Genomic DNA, 22,367 nt, shown 5'->3' with positions numbered 1-22,367 from the left:
CTCCGGTATCCCACAAAGCAGTGCTCTTGGTGAAGGTGAATCCGGTCGAGGGAGTTCGGAGGACCGCAGGAAAGATGGCATCCGCCTATCTTACCCACCAACAAAAAGTCCTTCGGCTGTACAAAAAATCCTTGAGACATCTCGAATCGTGGTATATATTTAGGTGAGAGCAACGGCCAATATTATTTTTTTGTAAGGAAGTGTTTTGGTGTGAATACAAGTATGCCGCAGGCCACTAGAAACAAAAACTACCCTTTGATATAATCTCATAGTATGTTATCTTAATTGCTCAAAAATGGTTGTGACATTTTTAAATCTCTCTCATATTTTCTATTTTGTGTTTTCAGGTGCGTGTATTGTATTTAATGAAAATACATTGACAAACCATGCCTGGTTTATATGGTTAACCGTGCCATGACAATAAAAGGTCATATACGTACATTATAGATATTTTCCATCTCACTGGGCTTCCAGTAGTAGACTCACAAAACTGCTTTCTTAATTTAAGATACAATAACAATGGTTTAAGGTGTTTTAAGAGCATTGTGTAAATGATTGCAGCAGCCACTATGATTAAAAAAACGTTAAGAAGCTCTTAACTATATGACTCGTAGTGTGGGTCAAATACATTTCCTTCTCATGCTGCAGTAATTTCGTGTTTGTAGCTTATTAGCTTAAAGAATGATTTTTGAAAATAACCAAAATGAAGGAAATATCTAAATATAAAAAATCAATCGATTGGCAATCGTTGTAAAATATTAGCATGTGTACTTCAGAAGGTTTAACCCTCGAAACCATGCTCTCAGTATTTTCTGACGAATTGATCACAACGGCACATGAGTGGTTAAACTGATTATTATTTTTTTGTTCTGTTGAACTGGACATCTATGGGAACTTGATTGCATAAGACATGTTACAAATGAAGGAGTCCGTTGGGCTCGTTTCTTGATATAATGTAGGGTATTGCCTTTAACACGATGTCTGGGTAATTTGTTCCACATTACTATAACTCTTTGTTTGGGTAAGCATGAAGCTGTTCACAGTTTTTAATGCACTTCCATGTAGTTTCCACTTGTGCACACTGGATTTCAGAAGAAATCTTGACTGTCATTCTGAAGACCTGTATCGTGTTCCCTTGTTATCTTCAAACACCATGAGACACCTTGCGGTTATGATTATCAGTTTATAAGCGGTGGCTCTGTGGCTAAGGATCTGCGCCTGTGACCGGAAGGTTGCCGGTTCAAATCCCGCGGCCGGCAGAGGAATCCTACTCCGTTGGGCCCCTGAGCAAGGCCCTTAACCCCAACTGCTCCAGGGGCGCCGTACAATGGCAGACCCTGCGCTCTGACCCCAAGCTTCTCTCCCTGTCTCTGTGTCTGTGTCTCCCTGGAGAAAAGCTGGGGTATGCGAAAAGACGCATTCCTAATGCAAGAAATTGTATAGGGCTAATAAAGAAACATTATTATTATTATTATTATTAATAATAATAATTGCTTACACTTATATAGCGCTTTTCTGGACACTCCACTCAAAGTGCTTTACAGGTAATGGGGACTCCCCTCCAACACCACCAATGTGCAGCATCCACCTGGATGATGCGACAGCGGCCATAGTGCGCCAGAATGCTGTGAATCCAGAATCAGTGGGGAGGAGAGCAGAGTAATGAAGCCAATTAATAGAGGGGGATTGTTAGGAGGCCATGATTGATAAAGGCCGATGGGAAATTTGGCCAGGACACCAGGGTACACCCCTACTCTTTTCGAGAAACGCCCTGGGATTTTTAATGACCACAGAGAGTCAGGACCTCGGTTTTACGTCTCATCCGATATACTGTTTACAGTATAGTGTCCCCGTCACTACACTGGGGCATTAGGACCCACATGAGCCGCAGGGTGAGCGCCCCCTGCTGGCCCCACTAACACCTCTTCCAGCAGCAACCTTAGTTATTCCCAGGAGGTCTCCCATCCAGGTACTGACCAGGCTCACACCTGCTTAGCTTCAGCAGGTTGCTAGTTGTGAATTGCAGGGTGATATGGCTGCTGGCCATAGTTTAGGTCTATCTTTCTCTGTGTGCAGGAAGTTTTATTAAAAAGTGATGGTTGTTCTGGTGTGTCTGCCAATATAAGACATTTAAGATTTTTTTTAAGTTTGAAACAAAGACATCTTATTGAACAAGCTAAAAAAATTCCAAACATAAAAAAGGGGATGAGCTGTTAAGGTTTTGTTTCAAAGCATTCAGTATTTCTATTGTTGGTGTTACGGAGTGTTACAGAGCGGTTTCCTCTACTAAAAACCCAGTCGATGAGATGATGATTGTATATTAATAGAAATCCTATTAATGAACAAGGATCGTAAGTTAAAAATATTCATAAGGGCACAAGCAACAACTATAAGAACATTTGGGTGAATGCATTGCAAATTCCATTTTAAATGTTTGCTTTCTATGTGATTTCCAGGGATATATACCGATTCCACGCATGCTTGCTGAGAGCCCGCTTTGACCAGCACAAGAATGAGAAAGATATGGTGAAAGCTACGCTGCTGCTGAAGGCTGGTGAGGAGGAGTTTTGGGAAAAGCAGCACCCCCAGCCCTATATCTTCCCTGACTCTCCTGGGGGAACCTCCTATGAGCGATATGAACGCTACAAGGTAGGTGGCTGTGAACATTTGACTTCCCACGAGCTGTCAGATGATTTAATTCTCCCTTTACACTGTCTCACCCTGATGTTTTTTTGCACACTGCTTGGGCTGAGTTTTATTTAAGTTGAGCGTTATTTAACTTTTTTGTTATTGCTGCTGTTGTTCTGTGTGAAAGTTGGTGTTTCCTTAATGTTTTTGTATTGAGGCATACATGCAAATAAGCATTTCATTGCACTTGTGCATATGACAAATAAAATTGAAATCTCTGAGCTCTGGCTGTAAAAACCTTAAACCTAACTAACTTCATCTTAGATTGGCTTTTACTTGTGTAAGATTTGGGATTATAGTAACCATTGTGCTGTTACTTTATATACAAGCACATTTACATAACTGCATGATATTAAAAAAGTTGATTTCTTAACGGTTCTCAGATTATACATGTGTGACTTTGTTATACTGTAATTGTAAAGTGTGTCTAGATGAATTTTCTATTATATCTGTTTATTGTGAGAGTATGAGATCTGTGGATTTCAATACTACTGTACTCAAGAGAGGCATTTCATTTATTTACATTATGCATAAAAAGCACCAGGAAAATTGCCTTTCTTACCTTACTGCAATGTCTGGATTAAAGAGTGCATATTTCCCTCTGGTTAGGTACCCGAGTGGTGTCTGGATTACTGGCATCCCTCCGAGAAAGCTATGTACCCAGACTACTTTGCCAAGAGGGAAATGTGGAAGAAACTCAGAATCCAAAGCTGGGAGAGAGAGGTATGCTCTTCTCTATCATAAAAAATATTTGACGGTTAATTTTTCCCCCCTCTTGCCTCCTATTAGAATATCTCGTTTGTATTCAGTCTATGTCACTTCCCATAGAGTCTCTAGCCGGAGGAAGGTTGGGGCAGCTGGGAGGCCTTTGACATTGTGTAGTATTAGGCCACTTGCCCCTTGTCAGAGTGCAGCAGAAAAAGAGAATTCTAAGTGAAATTCAAAGGTATGGACAATTTTGCGCTGTTTTCTCAAAGCAATGTAAACTCAAGGTCACTCATAAAAGTCTCTTATCTGTAGCCAGCCAAGGATCCCCATCTGCTTTTACATTCCTGGCACAGCCTGGCTTTCAGCCCATCATCATGAGATTGTAGAACGTATCCTAAAAGCTGTGGATAGACTTGCAGTCAATATCAACCATGGAGACAGTAGAAACATATGTTAAGGGGTTCACCAAGGAGGGTAGGCACCATCAGTCTATACGTGATTAAAGCCCTCCAAAAATAAAATTAACAGAAGAAAAACATTTTGGTCTTGCTGCTGTAAAATACTTTTATGGCAAACAATTTGGAAGTGTTATGGAGCAGCCTATTGAATTGAGTGTAGGATTGTGTCCACTCCACTTGAACCTGCACAAACCACAGCTCCTATTGGCTAGCTTGCTTTCTTGTGAACCCCTAATCACGTTTAAATTTCACACAACTGACAGCGGAGAGGGCTAAAGACATGAGTGAGGGGCAGACTGCAGCATGGATTCCTTTTCCGCACTTTGTTACTTTAATTATTTTGCTATTTTTTATCCTGGCTTCCCTCTTGGAGAGTAATTGAACATTCCTAACCTAACTTCTTTTCTTTCTCTTGTGTAAAGCCCTATAAAATAAGAATCTGTCACTCTTTTCTATATCCTTGTGTGAATAGCTTGTGATTTCCATGTTTCCTGGTTGTTCTAATTTTTCCTTCTATATTTTAATATAATTTGCATGTCCGCATTTGTTTTCCAGACACTGTCCACCTTTGAAATGTACTTTAAGGAAAAAACAAAGTTGACATGAGAGTGCAACCACTATTGTGGATTACCGAGTTCAATTTGGTTGAAAGCAGCTGTTCCCAGTTTCTTTAAATGCATCCAAATAAACACTTCTAAGGACAGACTTTTAAATTGACCCTTTTTCTCAAAGGCATACTCCTTTTTACAGGTTTAAACCTGTACCTGTTTAACCTGCTAGATTATAAATTACTTCTTTCTGATCTTCATTAATGACAGAGATTAATAGTGCATTATTTTAGGATTTGTAAGTACAGTATTACATTATTAACTGTAATATTTTAATTTGAATTATCTTTGTCTTAAGTTTCCTACCTGATTAGATTAATTCTCTGTGAGTAGGTGGGTTATGCAGTCTTGCTTCTGGTTATCTTTAGTTGGATTTTGGTTAGATTGTGTCATTCTTTAGACTTTTTTATTTTTTGTTCCATTTTCTGATGAAGGAATATGTCAGTAAAGGAAAACCACTAAATTCAACCTTTTGTTCCTAGGGGGAACTGTCTGTGGGACAGGCCTTCTAAAGGAAGAATGGGTATCTAGTATTAAGAAATGCATTTAAATGAACCGTTTGCCTTCCTCTCTCATGTTAATCTGTACAGCATGTCCTCTCTATCCGAGCATGAACAGTGAGTTCAAGATCAAGTTCTTCAAGATCTCCAAGCCAAGACCCCTTAGCTTCTCAAAAATGGCACCATGTGATAGTTCTACAGCATTTCAGATCATGTTTCATATAGTATATAACATTGGTTTTGTAGAACTACTGTCTACTACTGATCATAACCATGGCTTTTATTTCTACTTTTACAGATCCAACAGTTGCAGGAGGAGACCCCAGCCGATGGGCCCAAGACTGAGGCGCTGCCCCCAGCTCGCAAAGAGGGCGACCTTCCACCTTTGTGGTGGGAGTACGTCACCCGCCCACGAGAACGCCCTACGTGAGCCCAGTAAAGAGCAGGGGCCCATACAGTCCAAACGTCATTATTGAAAAACATACATGTCGGTTTCATAATGTACAGCTGATTCCCCTAGTGTAATCATAATAAAATTGAAACCAAGAAATGAATTTTTATTCATGTGTTCATATCTATCCACTGGATGTGGCTGATTGTGGTTTTACTTAAGTTGATCAGGATAAACCTGGGACCACAGAAGGACGAATGAAATGCAGAGATGAGACAAGGAGAACTCGTATTCATATGAGTTAAAATTGACTTTGGTTATAATATCGAACCAGTGGTTGAGTTTGTTGCAGTATTCTTAGAATTCCTAACTACACTTCAAAAGTTGTGATTTTATTTGTGACTTGAGAAAAATATTACCCTTTTGACATCATGTACCAATACAAATCCACAAAAAAGGGTTTCTAAAACGATACAGAAACAAAAAATTTATTTATAATTATTCTAATTCAAATCAACATGAACAGAAGTATTAAAACCTTTTTTTGTTCCAAACAGCAGGTTAAGACAAATACTTTTTTTATCATTTCTCTTTAACATAAGCTGAAGCAATCATTACACAGAAAAGGGAAACAAATTACAGGAACTGACCAAATTTACAGCCTGTTGAGAACTCAAGATGGCACAGGGGAGAGGTCAACTCTCATGAACTAGCATCTAAGCCATTAGAAACAGTCTATTAAAGTGTGACAGTCTGCTTTTACAATATGCAAAAACACAAACCTTTTAAACTACTTTTTATATTTTAATCAGCTTACACATTCACACAGAAATTTTGGCAATTTTTAAAAATGTTTATATTGTGATATGCTCAAAGTTACATACCTAAACATTAACAGCTGTACTTAAAATTACAGCAATTATACAACTAAAGGTTTCTACACTGACAATATCAAAACATTTCTGTAATATGAGACAGTAACCACTTATAGTTTTAGCATCATATGCACAATGCATCAGCTACTTAGACTACTTCAGAATTCTCTTTCGGAAGCAGGTCTTTATAGAAATTACAATAGACTTCTGTTTCCTTAAATTGCCTTTCAAACCAAGGGCAGGTTCAAAACTGGATAAGAACTGAAAAAAAAATGATATCACATGAAGAGTGCAATGAATATTTCTTCACGCACATTTACTCGCTTTGAACACAGTCCAGCTGATTTCCATGACGATAAACACCTGTTCAAGTTCAATAGTGGATATCAAATCTTGGGAAGGCATCAGTAAGTGATGTGCAGTTTCTCAAGAGACTAAAGAATTTATCTTAGAGAATTGACATTTAGCTGCAAATAAACTGCACTATCTGAAATGCTTTGTACTTTCTCTGAACTTTGCTTTGAACAAAAAAATGTTCACGTGATCTTCCCAGTTAACATCTACTCAAAGGGAGCATCTTCGCACATTGTTTCGAGAACTCTGCAGACTGCTTCAGTAACACTGCTTTCATCTTTTGTTGACCAGTGGCTTACACTAAGATCCTAGTAAACAGCTTCACAATGAGACGCTAGTACCCTCATAATGCCGAACATAGCACATGATGGAAGTAACCTGGTTCTTCTGAGCTTTCCTGTTTTAGGGCAAGTGGTTCTTTTATGTCAGACTCCACAGCACTGCTTCAGTGATGTGGTCCAGTGCATTAAGGAAACAAATTATTGAGAAGCACATTTCACTCAAGGTGATTTCAAAGAATAATTCTGTGGAATATTTTGACCATTGCAAAAGCATCACCCAGATCCTTAAACATCGTAGGGCTCTATTAAACATTTCAGGTGTCAGGTCAAGCTTTTGTCTGAAAGTATTAGAATACTATTGAAACGCTCTGCACAGAAAACAATACTTTAGGTGTGTTTTGAAATGGGCCAAGAAAGCACTATTACAATAGAACATGTTACGGTCTTAAATAATGACCTGTTATTGGTTTATCAGTCTATTATCAACCAGAGGCTAAAGTTAGCCGCTCTGAGCTTACAAGGGTGAGTGATGAACAATGTTGAGTGGCATGTTTTAGTTCTATGTTTGTCAGAAATGTTAAATATTTGGAAAATGAAGGTTAAATAGCATAGCTGGGCTGCTTTGCAAATGTCTATGCTTCAACTAAAGAAGCATAGAAAATAACTCAGAAAACAACTGTAATATTAATGAATTATGATTCTGGATTTCACACTTACCTTTAGAATGTGAAAGTGAGCCACATCAGGTCTTCTAACCTAACCCAAACTGTGCAGTCACAGGGAAAAGGGGTTTATACTGATAAATACAAGAAGTGAAGAGAGAATCACAGGGTCTGGGTATGCTTTTCTGTCACCTGTGATATACCTCAACAATACTGTACAAATAGTATATATCTAGCATTAAAACTAATTTAAGGCAAATTTATGAGCCAATATGTTTCAGTTTAGAAGAATACAAAAATAAATGTAAAAACAATAAATAAAGCCCCTGGATTTCCATTTCTAGTTATATTTACAATTTGACATGAATTGATGAGTTTCACGGCTACTGATCCTTCCAACAGTGATTTCAGTGCTTATGCCGAAATTATACCAAACCTGGGTCTTACAAAATACCAAAAAATATTTTTATCATTACTTCTATATATATATTTGTGTATCATTTCAAAATGCTTTCGTTTCTAGAAAGTATACGATTTCCTCAGAAGAATAAAGGGATGTGATATGATATTCAGCCTGATCATACATTATCCTCAGCTTACGGAATTAAGGCCGCATGCAATATGATCCATTGTTTAGTGTACAGAGTGAAGAGAAAACCAACAAACGTAACACAAAACTCTGTATAGGCTACAAAAAATAAATGCCATAATCTGGCATCAGATTTAAAACAGAAAAGGAAACTGTTTACAGACAAGCCATTGGCTAATGTCTTTCCTTCCAGGTCTGTCATAATTTCAAATTTTTATTTTCTTAACAGCATCCTGTTTTGCCATGACACATTTTTCAAAATATACAGCATCAAAGCCAGGTTTCACCTGCAGAGTATTGCTTACTGTTAGCTGGCTACTTGCATCACTTCTCAAAAAGAGTACCCTTCTAAAACTTTAAAAAAGATTGCTTACTACTCAAGTACAATCATTAAAAAAATCATAGTTCACACCCCGCCATGTAGGCTGTAGTCTCAGATCTTTTACAATATACTGTAAAAATTCACAGAAAGCTCCATCTGTTGAAATTAAATTAAACTCAGTCATTTCAACACTTTCAAGAAGAATTTGGCACCTTCAGGTACATCAGGAAAAGGAGCAAGAGAAGAAGGGATCAACAGAAATGATTGAAAAAAACTTATATACAAAATTAAAAGAACAAAAATGGATGCCTGTTTTTATCATTTCTAAAATATTCAGTATCTTGCCTTCCCTTCCCCCCAATCTGCAACACCTACTCTTCAAAAAACATATTTTTTTCAGATGATTACTGGAATGGACACAGCCTCAGCTGGCCCTGTTGGAAAGCAGTATAATATTCAATCGGTGGTGCGAGGAATGTTCATTTACGCAATGCGGGGCGCGGAGCGGTCGTTGGTCGTCGTCTTTTTCAGTTTGACTCCACGCCGGATGGCAAGGAGCATGTTGTCACCCTGAACTTCGGGCAAGCCTGTGTCCTGGGCGCTGTCTTCAGACAGGGTCTCTTCCCCTGGCGTGGCCTGCTTGATGCCGCTGTTGAACTCGACGCCACTGCTGGGCTGTGGGGGAGGGACGGGGGGGTTAATGGATGCCTTGCCACTCCAGGACAAAACCGCCACGCCTCCCCCCGGCTCGCCCTCCGCCACTGGTGCCATGGGGGACTCTGGGGTGGTCACTTGCTCTATGCCCTCCCCACTGCTAACCCCAAGGCTGCTGGGAAATCCCCCTGGCACGTCGGGCACGGTGGGCGTCTTCACTGGAATCACGGGAGTCTTGATGGGGATGGGGCCGGCGCCTACTGCGGCGCGGCGCACTGAGGGCTTAGTAGAGGGGGTCCGGCGGATGGTGGCCACTCCTGGGGTGACCATGACGGGTCCTGCGTTGGAGGGGATGCCAGCAGTGGAGGCGGGCCGCTTGGCCTGGAACATCTTGCGGTAGGACTGGCTAATGTCGCTGTTGCGCGGGATGGTGGAGGACTTGTCGAAATCCTGCTGCTCTACCTCCTGGTCCTCACTGACTGAGAAGTAGTCATAATCTGACACTGAAGCGAGGAAAAAAAGGTGAAAGAAAGATGAAATAGGACTTTCAGCTGTGATCTGGCTGTTTTTCTAATATTTACAGTTGATCTGGGTAGTGGTTACCATCTGTTAAAAACATTTGCACACCAATTGCACTTTAGTGGCGAGTGAGAGGAAGGATTTCAATATAGAAAAAAAAGAAGCATCTTTAGAGTACTTTTCCTATTTATATGTATAAAATACAACAAGTAATTTCACTGAGAAAGGATCTAATACTGTTAGAGATTGGACCATTTGTAAATCATCTAGAAAATAAAGATCTCAGACGTAAAGCAACATTATTTGGGTAAAATAGGGAACATTACTAGAAAGCACCTGAAGATTAAGTGTCAATATTTTTTAAAATCATTTAAAGGTCATGGGTTGGCTTGGTGGTGCAGTGGTTAGCGTTGCTGCCTCACAGTGCTGGGGCCCTGGGTTTAATTCTGGACCTGGGGAGCTATCTGTGTAGAGTTTGTATGTTCTCGCATGTGTTTGCGTGCATTTCCTCTGGGTGCTCCAGTCTCCTCCCACAGTCCAAAGACATGCTGGTGGCCAACTGGCTCTGGTGTGAGTGTGTGGATATTTGTGTCTGTGTTTGCCCTGTGATGGACTGGTGTCCCAGGATGTATTCTGCCTTGTACCCATTGTTTGCCAAGACAGGCTCTGGCTTCCCTGCATCCCTGAACTGGATGAAGCTGTTAGAAAATGGATGTTTGGATCATTGAATAAGTGATAATGGCATATCCATGTTGACCTTTTAAAGCAGATGTGACAGGGAGCGCAAGTCATGCCTGTACCTTGTGAAGGGATAGTGTCCTCAGAGCAGCAGGGTGTGGTGGTCTGGGTGCTATAGCCACTGGAGCACTGCAGGGAGTCCCGGCTCGAGCGCTGGGTATCCAACTGAAGCCCACGGGTCAGAACCAGAGCCAGTTCCTCATGAGCCTCCATCTCCTCGCCCTGTTGACACACAAACATGCTGGCACACTCCCAGAGCTGAACAGGTTTTGGTTGGTTGAAATGATGAGGCCAACCAAAAGTCATTGTCATTGTCAATGGTGCAGGTGAACAGACGAAGATGATGTACAGATCCAGCATGTGTATAGTTGTTTGTGTCCTGCGATTGGACTGGTCCAGGCTGTATTCTGCCTTGTGCTCTTTGCTTGTCAGGATTGACCCTGTACTGGATAAAGCACTTAGAAAATGGACTGAGGTATAGATCCTATGATTCTGTGCTCTTTAATATAAAAGCGTCAGCTTTCTACCACACATCAGAAAGTGGGAAATAGTAAAAGATATTAGAACTTCCTTGAGCTACAATTCCCCAGTGGAATCCACCAACATGTAGGAATTTGCCAGTTAGGTATTTCAGTATTGGGCTACAGGTTTTCTCTTTAATTTTGGTATTGTGCTCACCTTGGTAGACACAGCCATACTCCTGGGTCTCTGGGAATCATCCACAGGAGTTGTCTGCCCACCTGTGTGTGCAGCTGGGGCACCAGCATCAGCTGCTTCGCGTTTCTCTTTGCGTCTCTGTAAGGTGTTCACCATGGGCTGATCATAGGGCCCTGGTTTCGCCCAGTCCTGCATAGTGGACCACAGGTAAAAATAAGAATCATCAAATAAGCATCCACAAACCACATTTTTATCTGTTGTTAAATATGGACTTAATTTACAGAGTAAAGAGACCTGAAATCAATTAGTTTTTTTAGATTGTGATCTGAAGAAATCACCACCATCTTGCGTGCGTTTGCATCAATTTCAGCTCCATTTTAGATTATTAAACAAACTTCTAAAATGCTACAACTATGAACACCAAAATCCACCACCATCAAGAGCGAGATTAAAAACCTCTATTTGTTTGCCAGGTCTTTTTTGCTTAGAAATGTCACTTTATTAGCTATATAACTGAAAACAATGATTATGGTACAATACACTGATGAAAACTAGGTCAGAGTGCTGATTAAGCTTCTGAATTATAATTCTTCTTGTTTGCTTACATACACTGAGTAAATGGTAATACAGAGGCAGAACTTGCAATACATTTGCCTATATTTCAATTGTTTCTACTTCTGATACAGAACAGAAACAATAAATGTTTGTAATAGATCTGGGTGCAGAAAAGGCTTTTCTGATACTTTAGAAAACATTCGGAATAACTGGCAATCCCCCAGAAATGAAATAGAGAAAACAGCAGTAAATATTCAACATGTAATGGAGGTCAGGTCAGCTCCTGTTTAATTATAATTAGTGAAAATATTGTCAAACATATCTTCTTAATTGCAGCTTTGCAGTGAGCCTGGAAGACAGAAACAGAGATCGCATATGGAAAGTCAAGAAAAGGGTGAGTAAGGTTAGTGTTTTGTGCAAGCCACTATAATAAAATGTGAACACTTCCCACTTAATGTTCTTGCTACCCCTCAAGTAATTTAAATTTCCTGCTCTATAACCCTGTCTGATCAGTGTGTTCCACAGTAACCCATTAGACCCTTAAACCCATTAGAAATAATTTTGTTTTGCTTTACTTTTTCTACTTCAACATGTTCTGTGCAGTCCTGTTGTTCCCACTTGATTTCTAGTTTCCAGTTACAAATATATTACAGCTTTTCAAAATGTGAGGGAAGACAATGATATATTAACTCCATGAGAGAACCAAACAACAGTTCCTCACTTGTATGTGTTCCCACCATTATTTTCCCACAATTATTATTCAGAAAAAAAATTGAACAGCAGATTAGTCAAAATGGCAAATCGTTTTGGTAAAAAAAAATAGGTCAAATAGGATGTGAAACATGAAATTAAGTGGAAGGACTGATATAAGAGGAAGGCCATAGAGTAAATGGCCTTTAAAAAAATGTTTAAAAAGAGTGGAAAGCTCATGGTGGATCAATAAAAAAAAACAGTGGAAAGGGAAGCTTGAAGCAGATGATAGTCCAAAAAAAAGAGATGAAGAATCAATGAACAAACCTTCCAGCTGGGGATCTTGGATGAAAGGAGCATGCCGGGGCCCAGAGTGCAATAATGGGGGTAATCAGGGAGCAGGGCCCAGCCTGGCCGTGTCCCAGACCGGGAAGAGGACGGGGGGAGAAAGGGGAACTGGCCAGCAGAGCCAGTGGCAGCCAGGAAGGGTGGATCAGTGCACAGGCTGTAGTGATCGTACCCCTCTGACAACTACACAGATGTGGAGGACAAAAACAACAGAACACACAACAATGAGGAAATTAAAATAAACACAACCACAGGATGGCAATGAGAGGATTCCAAATCAAAGTTACAATAAACTAAGGGAAGCAACTCAAAAACAAATTCACAACATAAGTAAAATGATTTTAAAAAGTGTTTCTAACAAACAACCCAAATGTTGAACTTCTTAATTAAAGCCAAATTCTAAAGAACCATGAGTATGTAGGCCGTGGTATGATGGGAACCAAAAACTAAACCACTTGTTTGTTGTACAGCATGAGCATTACTGACTGGACTGTCTTTACAAAACATTGTAATAATGCTGTGATCTAGGCCCTGGTGGAGGTGTGAGTTGTAACACAGTGTCACCATGTGTGGTTTTGAGTTTCCGAAAGCGCTGATGAGCTCTAATGAGACGTTTTAAAACAAAAAACAGAAATACACAAGACAAGTGTCCACAACAGATGTAACTGTTTCCCCACAAGGGATGGGTTCACATAGAACACTGCACGCAGCATAACCTATTTCAGCGAGTTAATCTGACGCTTGGAGCGAAGTTCAATGCGGAAAACTGAGAAAGGCGTAAAATAGCTGCAAAGCAAAGAAGGCCAGATGGCGCCTCGCCGAGACGGAATGTTCCAGACTGGAAAATGGCGGAGAGCGCTGGCTGATACCCGCCAGGGTGGGAAGTTCACCTTTTCGGCCGAAGCCCAGGCCCCGCCCATCGTGGAGCCGGAGCTGACGGAGGTTGGAGAGCTGCACTCGCTCATGGACTGGCAGGTCTCAGAGGCGTCGGAGGAGGCCGAGCTGGAGGAGGTCTGCAGCGCACGCGTACACAAACCCCACAGGGCAAGCGAGAAGGGCAACGCGCAGCGAGTTAGGGGTGGGTGCACAGAACGCACAGAGAGGGAGAGGAGACAGCAAAGAGAGCATCAGCACAAAAGCAGAGAAAGGGCAGATTGGTTTACGGAGTACATATTAAGCAGGAAGTTGAAATAACAAAAGGGAGAGTTTTCACATAAACAACACGGCAGGAGAAAAGAGCACAAAGTAGCAAGAGGTTAGAGATTAGGTAACGGACAAAAAGCCGAAACAACCTAAAAGCCCATTTCAAGTCAAATCCAATCCTGATGTTCAAAAGAAAGCTGCAAAGCCTGGTTTCAAACACAGACCCAGAGTTATACCTTTTTACTAATAGGACTATACTCAAAACAAAAAAGACATTCAGGGGTGTTCGGTTAATGGTGATTGTTACAAGTGTTAAAAATGCTGCCCAAGGAGTACATTAAGATATATCTTGGATGTTAGTATTATTTTTCTGTTTGTTTTGTGAATTCTAAATGCAAAATGAATAGCTATGCCAAATATTAACACCAATCTGAACCTCTGACACCACCCTGGACACTGGCATTGCCACAAATTAAATACATGCAAACATTTACTTGTACAGGCTCATTAAACTTAAGTCTGAATTAAGGCTGTTTGCTCCTTAAGGAAAAGTAAAATTGAACATAAATAAAAACAATCAATTGTTCTGAAGCATCCTGACGACTCATAAACACTGATCAATTATATCTCAAGTCTTTTCTCTGGCCCATCAAATAACAGCAATTTATAGTTCTATCCTTACTGAGTACTAAGAAATACAAAAACTATCTGAAAACTTATACTAAACAGTAATTGTACCATCAAGAAGAAGAAGTTAACTCTTCCATTAACATTCCTGCATTACTGTATATTCAAATTGTCATTTTCCTTTGCAAAGATGACTGGTTCCTGTGTTAAACAGAACAGTTTAACTCTATACTCTTCAATACTTCCACTTTCTCTATAGAGCTTATTCTCTTCCCGAGAACATCTTTTCTAGGTCATTTACTAAATGTAGAGATGTGTGCCACCTACTATGATAAAAACACTGCATTTGGACATGGAAGGGTAACTTAGGACGGAGCCTTAACATAAAGCTAATGTCACCTGAGTACAGTATTTAAAATGACATACTTTGTTGTAAACAGAAAGTAAACAGTTCTATCTTTTTAAAATTTTAAAAATCTAAAAACCAAAGCAGGCTTCTATCAAAAATACATAATTCAAACCCAAAGAAACATATCATTGTTACGTCTACAGACTTTGGATATTTATTTAATGTTTACTGCATTATTGTGAATTAACTGATTATTTCCAACTGACTGTGATGCACTTGACTGAATTTTGTGTAAAACTAAATCTTGTCAGAGAGCTCATAGGGCACTGGTGATGAAGTGATTTATCCTATAGAGTGTCTGTTAACAAAATTCCAATTGTAGTTATTAACTTCACTGAAAGACGCTATAATAATCAAGTCCTGAGACCTCACTTTCTGCCCTCCTTGTGGGTTCATCCTGATGTGACAACACTGCAGCAGGACAATGAACATCCCTATTGCCCACATAGCAATGGCTTTCTCGGTACTTAACATTTGACATTAATACTGTGCACATCCTTTTCATCAGATGTGATTCCTGTTAAACATCTGTGGGATGAAATGTGACATCTAGGGCTCAGAGACCAGTAAAAGGACAGATGTTTGCCCAGGCTCTACAAGAAAAATGGAACCAACTCCCACAAGACAAAGCTTGTCACACATATGCAGCCTGCATAATTTCTAGTCTATACTACTCGTCTGTTTATTTCACAGTAGAAATCCTGATAGTCAACTATCAGCTGTTGATTACAAATATTTAATTATCTTTACAAATTCAACTATGTCATGAATGTTCAATAAAATGTCAGTGCATCCACTACAAAAAAAACTGTAGTACTCCGTATACAACTTTGAGAATTTGTTGCAGTTATGAGTTCTTCAGTATATAAGTGATTTCAGTGAAGAATAGGACTAAAATTCTTCTTCATTAACAAGTCACAGGAATTACTTTACACAAAACCTCTATCAAAAGACTTGGGTCATAAAAAACAGTAGTAAAAATGTATACCATACATATACTTGCTGTAGCCTCTGCTTTTTAATTAAAATGTATTTAAATATGACGTACTCATACTCAAATATTTAGAGAGCTTTAAACATATATGACCTGCTTTTGACATCCTTAGCGGTTTATTTGTATAGATCTTTCATGTGATGCTTGATCTGCACTACATGTATGACTGTACAGTAGGTCTGCCAGTGTTAGGCCGTACCCTTGCCCCTCGACCTCCCCTGGGTGCAGCCATGTCCTTACCTGCGGGATGTTCTCTGGGGGCATGGGGGAGGGCGATTTGGACTGGAAGGCGTCCTGAGAGATGAAGCCCGAGTCGTGGGACGACACGCTGGAGAGCCGGACGGGGGCCTGCTGGGGGAGTGTGGAGCTGCGGTAGCGATAGTGTGAAGTGGGTGAGTGAGAGTGCGACCCGCTCGACCTGGAGTCGCTACTGTTAACGCTGTTCAGACTGCTGCCAGAGACAAGGGAAGGGGGGCAGGCAGAGGGGAAGGGGGGGACGAGTGAGGACAGGGGTGAGGGTGAGGTAGGAGGAAAGACCAGGAACAATTAACACTCCACAAAAAAATCAAGTGCAGCAGGCAATGTAAGCAGTCCACTTAAAAATGAAACAATAACAACAGGCAATAAATAATGATTACAACGTACTGCAATATCCCTTTGGTAACCTGTATCAATAGAGTATATTCCAAATTATTTAAAGATCTGTTCATTTTTAAGTTTAAATATCCAACAATACTGGTCCTCATGACTTTTCATATTATACCTGTCCATGCCCTGGTAAGGAAGGAGAATGGCTTCACCCTTCCTGTTTTCTGAACTAAAGCTTCTCGAAAGTTAAAACTCCTTACATGACATTTTTTTCCCCCAACTGAAATGTTACACTGTTTTCCATTGTTTTGTCACAAAGTGACGATTTTGACTTTGTGTGAAAGCTCACATAGTCTGCACTGTGCTTAGTGCTTCATTGAGGAGAGTGATAAAATTAAAACCTAAAGAAAACAAAAACTGCTTCACCAGTAGCCATTAAAATAAATATCTGCCAGATAACAATTTACAGTAGTAATATAGGAAACAGAGCTAGTGCACTCAGTGGTGATTGCAGAAGTTAACTGTATAATTCAAAAACAACAGGTTAGCGCTCAGCGACAATTTAAAAATGCTTTCAAAGCTTCTTTCCTCCACCTTATTGAAAAATGTCTGACACAGCCTTGTGCGTCACACTTGCAGCTACTTTATATTACATACAGTGCCTTGCGAAAGTATTCGGCCCCCTTGAACTTTTCAACCTTTTGCCACATTTCAGGCTTCAAACATAAAGATATAAATTTTTTATTTTATGTGAAGAATCACCAACAAGTGGGACACAATTGTGAAGTGGAACGAAATCTATTGGATTTTTGAAACTTTTTTAACTAATAAAAAAATGAAAAGTGGGGCGTGCAAAATTATTCGGCCCCCTTGCGTTAATACTTTGTAGAGCCACCTTTTGCTGCGATTACAGCTGCAAGTCGCTTGGGGTATGTCTCTATCAGTTTTGCACATCGAGAGACTGAAATTCTTGCCCATTCTTCCTTGCAAAACAGCTCGAGCTCAGTGAGGTTGGATGGAGAGCGTTTGTGAACAGCAGTTTTCAGCTCTTTCCACAGATTCTCGATTGGATTCAGGTCTGGACTTTGACTTGGCCATTCAAACACCTGGATACGTTTATTTGTGAACCATTCCTTTGTAGATTTTGCTGTATGTTTGGGATCATTGTCTTTTTGGAAGATAAATCTCTGTCCCAGTTTCAGGTCTTTTGCAGACTCCAACAGGTTTTCATCCAGAATGGTCCTGTATTTGGCTGCATCCATCTTCCCCTCAATTTTAACCATCTTCCCTGTCCCTGCTGAAGAAAAGCAGGCCCAAACCATGATGCTGCCACCACCATGTTTGACAGTGGGGATGGTGTGTTGAGGGTGATGAGCTGTGTTGCTTTTACGCCAAACATATCGTTTTGCATTGTGGCCAAAAAGTTCGATTTTGGTTTCATCTGACCAGAGCACCTTCTTCCACATGTTTGGGGTGTCTCCCAGGTGGCTTGTGGCAAACTTTAGACGAGACTTTTTATGGATATCTTTGAGAAATGGCTTTCTTCTTGCCACTCTTCCATAAAGGCCAGATTTGTGCAGTGTAAGACTGATTGTTGTCCTATGGACAGACTCTCCCACCTCAGCTGTAGTTCTCTGCAGTTCATCCAGAGTGATCATGGGCCTCTTGGCTGCATCTCTGATCAGTCTTCTCCTTGTCTGAGCTGAAAGTTTAGAGGGACGGCCAGGTCTTGGTAGATTTGCAGTGGTCTGATACTCCTTCCATTTCAAGATGATCGCTTGCACAGTGCTCCTTGGGATGTTTGAAGCTTGGGAAATCTTTTTGTATCCAAATCCGGCTTTAAACTTCTCCACAACAGTATTACGGACCTGCCTGGTGTGTTCCTTGGTCTTCATGATGCTCTCTGCGCTTTCAACAGAACCTTGAGACTATCACAGAGCAGGTGCATTTATACAGAGACTTGATTACACACAGGTGGATTCTATTTATCACCATCAGTCATTTAGGACAACATTGGATCATTCAGAGATCCTCGCTGAACTTCTGGAATGAGTTTGCTGCACTGAAAGTAAAGGGGCCGAATAATTTTGCACGCCCCACTTTTCATTTTTTTATTAGTTAAAAAAGTTTAAAAAATCCAATAGATTTCGTTCCACTTCACAATTGTGTCCCACTTGTTGGTGATTCTTCACATAAAATAAAAAATTTATATCTTTATGTTTGAAGCCTGAAATGTGGCAAAAGGTTGAAAAGTTCAAGGGGGCCGAATACTTTCGCAAGGCACTGTAAATGCTATTTCTTACTGCTGAGAAGCTGATTTTAATCTACTTTATGATTACAAGTATAAGGAGTAAACCTACAATTCACATACATTTTTCTTTTTATCTATACTAGTGAGCCATTTTGTCAGCTTGGAGTAGACATATTGGCTTAATCTTAGAACCCTACTTATCAAGTTTGCCAAAAGGGATAAAGCACTAAAGAATGGGGAAATCTGCACGCAAATCAAGCCAAATAAATATATTCAAAATAAAGAACATTCAAAATGAACACATCTGTCATGCCTGTTACAAATCAAAGAATTAGTGCACTGTAAAATGTGCTTTTCCAAATTTAAGTGCAATGAAAAAGAACATCACAATCAGCCTTCAAAGAGCCCTTGAACAAGGAACAAAGAGCTATAGAACGAATTCACACAATACAGCAAAGCAAGCACAGCTCCACATTACATGAACTGTTTTACAGACTGAAAATGGTTCCGTTGAGACAATGTGACACAAGACACCAAAGACAAAGGGCTGAAAGACTTCAAAGAGAAGTATGGTTCTGTATTTTGTATTTCAATTAATAAGACAATTCTTACTGTTCCTAAATAAAAAAAAAACACTGAACTGTAATATACTGAATTGGACTTCAGAAAAACCCCAATGCTGTAGATGTAAAACCACAAAAACTATACAAATTCACAATGCTGTATAGCAAAAGTCTGTAAAACACTTTGCAGTTCGAACAATGGTCATACTTTATTTTAAATGACTATTATAACTGCCTTCAAACCACCTGTTAATAATTAATTTGGCTGACACACATCAAAAGTATCATGACTTACATTTGACTTACAAACACAGTGTTTTAAACACACTTAAAAACACATTTTTCACCCATAACAGTGTTCAACTAAAAATGTCCACAAAATACTTAGCTATGTGTATTCTCATTTGTAATTTAACAAAATGGGAAAGTGGTGAATACTTCTATAAGGTTCTGTATTTCTTATCATTATGAGTACACTGACTAATGAAGTACTTTTAAGGTGTATTTTTTTCACAATCTTTATCTATTATGTATATGTTGTAGACAAAGATTATGTAAAATTATTGCTTGGAGGGAATTTTAATAATTTCTGCATGCCATAAATTAAGAGGCTGTAAATGTGTGTAAACTTCTTTAATATTTTTAACATATTCATTTTCTTTTTTACCACAATGTGGCGCAGTGAGACTGACAAGAAAGGACTTAACATTAAATGAAATTATGAATGTGAGACATACATTACTCTCACACTCTCATTATCTGACAATTATTCCTAAATGGATGCATACTTAATTAAGATTATGAAACTCTGCACAACTAGGATTCTTTAAATAAGTACTGAATGCAAGACTTAGAATGGAACCCAACAGGCGGACTTTTTCCTGAAGACAGTGGTGTGTGTATTTTAGAGACTGACAATCTCTGGTACGTCTTACATGTGTCACTGTGTATCAGGTGGAGACAAAATTATTAAATCAGTTCTACCAATCCAGCTCCAATTCATTCTTTTGGCTGAAAAGGGTTGAGTGCTTCACTTTGTAAAAATGCTTTGAATTATATTGGAAACCATTAAAAGCCAAGGTGCTTAAGAGAAATACTATATATAATCTGTTACTCAATAGTGTTATATCTGGGCTAGTGCTCTGTAAAAGAGAAAATTCTTTATAGGATAAGATTAAAAGATTATGGTTTTGATTAGATGTGATCCCAGGGTAGACCTGAAAGTCTCAAGCTGACTAGGGGCTTCTCCTGCTCTGTCTGCTGTTTGCAGTGGAGCCCTACTCTTCAAATACACAGGCCAGAGCTGATACCTACCTGCACACGCTGGACTTCCTGGACATCGTGGTACTTGGAGAGGACGGTGGTGTTTGATAGGACCACTTGTAGTCAGAACCTTTTAGATCAATAATAACCTGCATGAATTAAAAACAAAATGCTTCTTCAAAATTCCAAGTAAAGACTGCCTATGAACATTTATACAGGCACTGAATGTGAACAGACATGGCCTTTCGCAATGAACTTCAAGTTGTGCTAAAGTTTAATGCAAAAGGAAGGAAACCTTCTATTATTATCTAATTATCTAACAGGGCGCTCACCCTGTGGTCCATGTGGTCCTAATGCCCCAGTATACTCATGGGGACACTATAATGTAAACAGGCGTCGTCCCTTGGATGAGTCATAAAACCGAGGTCCTGACTCTCTGTGGTCATTAAAAATCCCCGGGCGTTTCTCGAAAAGAGTAGAGGTGTAACCCTGGTGTCGTGGCCAAAATTACCATTGGCCCTTACCAATCATGGCCTCCTAATAATCCCCAATAATATGAATTGGCTTCATTTACTCTGCTCTCCTCCCCACTGACAGCTGATGTGTGGTGAGCGTTCTGGCGCACTGTAGCTGCACATTGGTGGTGGTGGAGGGGAGTCCCCATTACCTATAAAGCGCTTTGAGTGGGGTGTCCAGAAAAGTGCTATATAAGTGTAATCAATTATTATTATTATAATTAATTAAATAATTATATAAGGATGACTGAAGATTTGGCCTTCGTTACACTGAAATAGAGTCAGCTTTATATCTTTTGCAGATTTAATGGTGGGATAAACTACATCTAAAAGACAAATCTTAATCTGACCCTGTCCGAGTTTAGTGCCGGGGGGGCGACTATGTGCAGTGAGATGCACTAAACCCTGCTGCTTCACACTAAAGTCTCGTCACGGCCACTACGTCTTCCTGGCTGCACCTTTGTTCTGATAACGCTGTGCAGGCCCCTCCTGCCCTGCAGAGTGATGCTGCCACACAAAGAAGATATTTCCACCATTTTTCATGGCTTCTTTCACATAATGTACAGACTGGTTGTATAAAGAGGTTTTGTTTTAGATGCGTCTCTGAAGGGAAAGGCATGCACAAAGTTCTGCTGTAACTGGGCCAGCTGTGGTTGAATCTAGGCTGCATCCTTTGGTCTATGCTGTGCTAAAGCCTGCATTCTGGGAACCTCCTCTCCTCATAAAACAGAAGGCAAACCCCTCCAGCTGTGCTGAGGTCACTGTGAGCGCAGACCTGCTCGCTGGCCGGAGGCAGTTTGTGGGGGTCCATGGTCAGCGCCTTCAGGTCATCAGAAATGGTCTGCAGGTGAGTAATCTCTCCCAGCATTGAGATCTCCTCCTCCTGCAGCACAACAGCACCACAATGATAACATTAATACAAGTAAACAGAAATCCGGGGTTCTAAGCAGAATTTAACTAGCAATTGTGCATCAGAAAAGAACGCAGGTCTCAGGTGTCCACAGTTTCATGTTTCGCTGTTCATAAATTCAACCCAGAGAATTTCTTCAAAATTAAAAGTGAAACACAAATGACAAGTGGAAACTACCTGGAGGAGCATTTAAAAGAGAGAACCAGAGGCACTTCTTCACCCCAAGGGTGTGGGAGTATAGAAGAAACCACGTGACTGGAGCCGATACTTGAGCTTCCTTTAAGGATTGGCTGCTTGGATCAATTAATACTAACTACCAAAGGGGCTAGATGATGGGTGGAATGGCCTGTTTTTGTTTCTAACCTTTCTCATGTTCTGATGTGAGTATTAAGCATTTACTCATGATTCTCGGGTTTCACTTTTTGCCCATGTTAACATGTTAACATGTTAACATTCCCTCTTTACATAGGTAAGTGGAATAGTATCAATCTGATGTGTGGGACCAAT

The 22,367-nt window shown here is 40.1% G+C and overlaps 2 protein-coding genes across 6 annotated transcripts in view; one reads left to right on the top strand and one right to left on the bottom strand.

The window, feature by feature from the left end:
- Positions 1-5: 5 nt before the first annotated feature.
- ndufb9 (NADH:ubiquinone oxidoreductase subunit B9) lies at positions 6-5,516 on the top strand. The gene is made up of 4 exons (XM_088601013.1): positions 6-163; positions 2,457-2,649; positions 3,298-3,411; positions 5,261-5,516. The coding sequence occupies exons 1-4, from the start codon at positions 75-77 to the stop codon at positions 5,390-5,392; spliced, it is 528 nt and encodes a 175-aa protein (XP_088457139.1). The 5' UTR covers positions 6-74; the 3' UTR covers positions 5,393-5,516.
- Positions 5,517-5,813: 297 nt separating this feature from the next.
- Positions 5,814-22,367, bottom strand: part of LOC148651113 (protein MTSS 1-like) — a 72,280-nt gene continuing 55,726 nt past the window's right edge. The window contains exons 8-15 of one of the 5 annotated variants that reach the window (XM_088601006.1): positions 21,726-21,833; positions 20,487-20,584; positions 16,011-16,221; positions 13,488-13,610; positions 12,577-12,780; positions 11,026-11,193; positions 10,410-10,569; positions 5,814-9,593 (exon numbers count right to left, since the gene is read on the bottom strand). In XM_088601006.1, coding sequence (XP_088457132.1) covers positions 8,920-9,593; positions 10,410-10,569; positions 11,026-11,193; positions 12,577-12,780; positions 13,488-13,610; positions 16,011-16,221; positions 20,487-20,584; positions 21,726-21,833 — 1,746 coding nt within the window. In that variant the 3' untranslated portion in view covers positions 5,814-8,919. The remainder of the gene's footprint in view (positions 9,594-10,409; positions 10,570-11,025; positions 11,194-12,576; positions 12,781-13,487; positions 13,611-16,010; positions 16,222-20,486; positions 20,585-21,725; positions 21,834-22,367) is intronic. The other 4 variants (XM_088601007.1, XM_088601008.1, XM_088601010.1 and 1 more) reach the window with 4 other exon arrangements.

Source organism: Lepisosteus platostomus, chromosome 12 (genome assembly GCF_059453375.1).
Source record: "Lepisosteus platostomus isolate fLepPlt1 chromosome 12, fLepPlt1.hap1, whole genome shotgun sequence".
In the NCBI taxonomy this organism is placed as follows: domain Eukaryota; kingdom Metazoa; phylum Chordata; class Actinopteri; order Semionotiformes; family Lepisosteidae; genus Lepisosteus; species Lepisosteus platostomus.
The sequence above is the reverse complement of the archived record's forward strand: the minus strand, read 5'-3'. Positions and strand labels throughout refer to the sequence as shown.

Excerpts from the sequence above, each read along its gene's own strand:
- ndufb9 (XM_088601013.1), top strand. The coding sequence starts at position 75 with ATGGCATCCGCCTATCTTACCCACCAACAAAAAGTCCTTCGGCTGTAC. Across the intron at positions 2,650-3,297 it reads AGCGATATGAACGCTACAAG|GTACCCGAGTGGTGTCTGGA; the intron begins GTAGGTGGCTGT and ends CCCTCTGGTTAG. Across the intron at positions 3,412-5,260 it reads TCCAAAGCTGGGAGAGAGAG|ATCCAACAGTTGCAGGAGGA; the intron begins GTATGCTCTTCT and ends CTACTTTTACAG.